Source organism: Impatiens glandulifera, chromosome 8 (genome assembly GCF_907164915.1).
Source record: "Impatiens glandulifera chromosome 8, dImpGla2.1, whole genome shotgun sequence".
Taxonomy (NCBI): domain Eukaryota; kingdom Viridiplantae; phylum Streptophyta; class Magnoliopsida; order Ericales; family Balsaminaceae; genus Impatiens; species Impatiens glandulifera.
In genome coordinates, this window is record NC_061869.1 from 45,912,610 (window position 1) to 45,915,254 (window position 2,645).

Genomic DNA, 2,645 nt, shown 5'->3' on the forward strand with positions numbered 1-2,645 from the left:
ATTAAACATGTGTTAAATATGCAAAAAAACGTGAAAAATATGTTAAATGTGTGAAAAATGTGTTAAACGTGTGAAAAATATGTTAAACATGTCAAAAACGTGTTAAACGTGTGAAAAACGTATTAAATGTGTCAAAAACGTGTTAAACATGTCAAAAACGTGTTAAACATGTCAAAAACGTGTTAAACATGTTAAAAATGTGTTAATCGTGTCAAAAACGTGAAAAACGTGTTAAACGTATGAAAAACGTGTTAAACGTGTGAAAAACGTGTTAATTGTGTCAAAAACGTAAAAAACGTATTAAAAACGTGTTAAACATGTCAAAAACGTGTGAAAATGAATTAAATGTGTTAAACGTGTTAAAACGTGTTAAACATGTTAAAAATATGTTAATCGTGTCAAAAACGTAAAAAACATGTCAAAAACATGTTAAAAACGTTAAAAATGTGAAAAACGTGTTAAACGCGTGAAGAACATGTTAATCGTATCAAAAACATGTTAATCGTATGAAAAGCGTGTTTAAAGTGTGAAAAACGCGTTTTAAGTGTGAAAAACGTGTTAATCGTGTAAAAAACGTGTTAATCATGTCAAAAACGTGAAAAACGTGTTAAACGTGTGAAAAAACGTGTTAATCGTGTCAAAACGTGAAAACGTGTCAAAAACGTGTTAAACGTGTGAAAAACGTGTTAATCGTGTCAAAAACGTGAAAACGTGTCAAAACGTGTCAAAACGTGTCAAACGTGCTAAAAACGTGAAAAACGTGTTAATCGTGTCAAAAACGTGAAAAACGTGTTAAACGTGTGAAAAAACGTGTTAATCGTGTCAAAAACGTGAAAACGTGTCAAAAACGTGTTAAACGTGTGAAAAACGTGTTAATCGTGTCAAAAACGTGAAAACGTGTCAAAACGTGTCAAAACGTGTCAAACGTGCTAAAAACGTGAAAAACGTGTTAAAATATTAAAAATGTGTTAAACGAATAAAAATATGTTAAATAAGTAAAATACATGTTAAATAAAAAAATAAAAAATTAATTTGGGTTACCCAACCCATACCCAACCCATATTAGTAAATAATATGGGTTGGGTTATGGGTTGGGTTATGGGTTGGGTAAATTTAATTTGGGTTGAATACGGGTTGGGTAATACGGGTTGGGTTTACCCGTTTGTTCACCCCTACACACAAGTATAGAAAATAACCAAATTGTATAATAAAAGATAGAAAAAATCTTTGAGGTCTGTCTCTGCCGCTTGCTGCACTTGAGCGGGAGGAAATCGGTAAAACTCATCTCTCTTTTTTCTTTGCCAAGGGAATCAATCATCTATATATGTTTTCTTTAACGTTTATTTGAATCGGTGTTCAGCTTAAGGAATGCTTATTCTTAATCCGTTGCAATTGATCTATTTGTGAATTCCAGTTTATACGGTCGTGTATTCTATGTATGACATTGATCTAGGGCTTAATGCAAATTTTGAACATTGAGGAATCACCTGAATCTATTTTATTTCTGATTCGAATGAATTGCTAATTGGTCTCTCTCCTTCATCACCCAGTTCACGAACTATGAATCTTCGTCTCCCACAATTATGCATTTATCCAAAGGTTATTCAATTGAGTTTTCTTGTCTTTTTCTGTTGTTTCTTTTGATTTCTGATGATGGTTTTCATTATTAACAACAGTACTCTTTAGCTAGGTTAATCCTTGTATAAGTTTATCAGTGCACTCAACAACAAGTGTCAGTTGTTCTCCAACATCTTAAACTTTTTTTATTTGGTAATTTTGAAAGAAGCAGATGAATTTTCCCTTTTCCCTTTTCCATTTGACTGTTTGATAGTTTGTTTTCTGCAGATTAAGTTACTGAAACAAGTTTCTTATTTAGTTATTTATCATCCAAAATCAAACATCTTTTATTCGTCAGGGGTGTCGTAAAATTAAAATGGGAAACAGATGTGCAAAGGAGGAGGTGAAGGAAGAGATAATGCTGAAGATTGTGCCACCATTGGACTCTGCATATGTTCGATGGCTTGCTAAGGATGTTGCAAGAATCCATGGCTTTACTCTAAAAAATCCACCTCTTCTTACACCGCCAGATCATTATATCAATTACATGAAGTTAAATGGATGGTTGGATGTTGATCTCGACGATCCTGATCTTGCTCATCTCTTCAAGTAAACATTCTATTCTATTTTTAATGTATTCATTTTCAAACTAAATAAAGGATTAGTTTAACTTTGGTTGATACCAAAGATTGATGTTTCTTAGTAGTAAACCTTCATTTATTGTAAAACATGGTCAAAAGTCACTAAAAAAACAAATAAATCTGAGTGACATTCTAAATTTGTCTTTGGAGTTATCTAATAGTATATAAATTCTATTTGACCACAATAAACTTGTAACAATACTCATCCCCATACAACTTAGATCACAAGAGATTTAGATTACATTGCTTATAAATTATAAGGTGTGTGTCCATACTTGTGAAAGATGCACAAGATTCAAAACTAAGAAACCATCCAAAATCTTTTAAAAGAGGAAAAACTCAACAATATAATGGCAAGATGTGTTTAACCAGATTTCTGCAAAAACAAATATTAATCCGAATAAAAGCTCAACAATTACAGTATTAAGAACAATTTGACGATAATTA

At 31.7% G+C, this 2,645-nt stretch overlaps 1 protein-coding gene across 1 annotated transcript; it reads left to right on the plus strand.

Annotated features, from left to right (window-relative positions):
- Positions 1–1,185: 1,185 nt before the first annotated feature.
- Positions 1,186–2,236, plus strand: LOC124912275. Its single transcript, XM_047452867.1, has 2 exons — positions 1,186–1,274; positions 1,916–2,236. The coding sequence occupies exon 2, from the start codon at positions 1,934–1,936 to the stop codon at positions 2,168–2,170; it is 237 nt and encodes a 78-aa protein (XP_047308823.1). The 5' UTR covers positions 1,186–1,274; positions 1,916–1,933; the 3' UTR covers positions 2,171–2,236.
- The last annotated feature ends 409 nt before the right edge of the window (positions 2,237–2,645 follow it).